The sequence below is a fragment of the Phyllostomus hastatus genome, unplaced genomic scaffold, assembly GCF_019186645.2.
Source record: "Phyllostomus hastatus isolate PE091 unplaced genomic scaffold, TTU_PhHast_1.1 phas_scaffold_11, whole genome shotgun sequence".
Lineage (NCBI taxonomy): Eukaryota > Metazoa > Chordata > Mammalia > Chiroptera > Phyllostomidae > Phyllostomus > Phyllostomus hastatus.
Genome location: NW_025334005.1, coordinates 8,061,567 through 8,062,423, shown reverse-complemented (window position 1 = coordinate 8,062,423; position 857 = coordinate 8,061,567). Strand labels below are relative to the sequence as shown.

General features: G+C 39.2%; 1 protein-coding gene across 1 annotated transcript in view; it reads right to left on the bottom strand.

Annotated features, from left to right (window-relative positions):
- Window positions 1–780: 780 nt before the first annotated feature.
- LOC123829264 (glycine N-acyltransferase-like) overlaps window positions 781–857 on the bottom strand; it is a 22,630-nt gene continuing 22,553 nt past the window's right edge. Inside the window, 1 exon segment of the mRNA XM_045854766.1 lies at window positions 781–785. Within this exon segment, the coding sequence (XP_045710722.1) occupies window positions 781–785 (5 nt within the window).

Here is an 857-nt window from a genome sequence, read left to right as displayed (position 1 = left end):
CTATTTCTCCTTTAGCAGGTGTGAATTGATCCACAGGTTGAGTCTGATGCCTCTATTTTCCTTGTCAATTCTTTAGTCATTCCTGGTTTTCTTTTTATCTTTCAGTTTGAGAGTTCCTAGCCATGCTTAAAAAAAAGAAAAAATAACTGTTGCACGCAGCTGGTATTCTGGGAAGATGGGATGGGACAACGTGGCAATACTTTTTAAATTGAATTTACCGGGGTTACATTGGTTACAATTATATAGGTTTCAGGCATTCAGTTCTGTCATGTATCATTTTTATATTGTATTGCGTGTTCACCACCCCACCCCACGTCTCTTTCTATCACCATTTATCCCCTTTACCCTCTTCTGCCTCCCGCCACCCCCATTTCCCTCTGGTAACGACCTTACTGTTGTCTGTCTATGACTTTTTCTTTTTTCTTAATCCCTTCACTTTTTTTATTCCAGCTCCCTTATGTCCTCCCCTCAGACAGTTATGAGTCTGTTTCTATTTTGTTAGTTCATTTTGTTCATTAGATTCCACTTATAAGTGAAATCATATGGTATTTGTTTTTCTTTGACTTAAATGCCCAAGTCTTAAATGCTGAATCTGCTGTGTTTACCCTCAATCAAAAGTATTTACAGAGAATTTTCATTCACCTGGACAGTAAGGTCTAGCTATAACACAGGGAATACAATCTTTCCTGCTCTTGAAAATCTAGAGGCAAGGCCCACTTTCTGTATTAACAATCCCACTATGTGATTCCAATGTATCCACAAGTGGGAGAACATCTACTCTTAAACTGAAAACAGCCAGAGACGTGTTTACTAGTCATAACTGGCATGGAGGCGCTACCAGCATCTAGTGGGTAGAG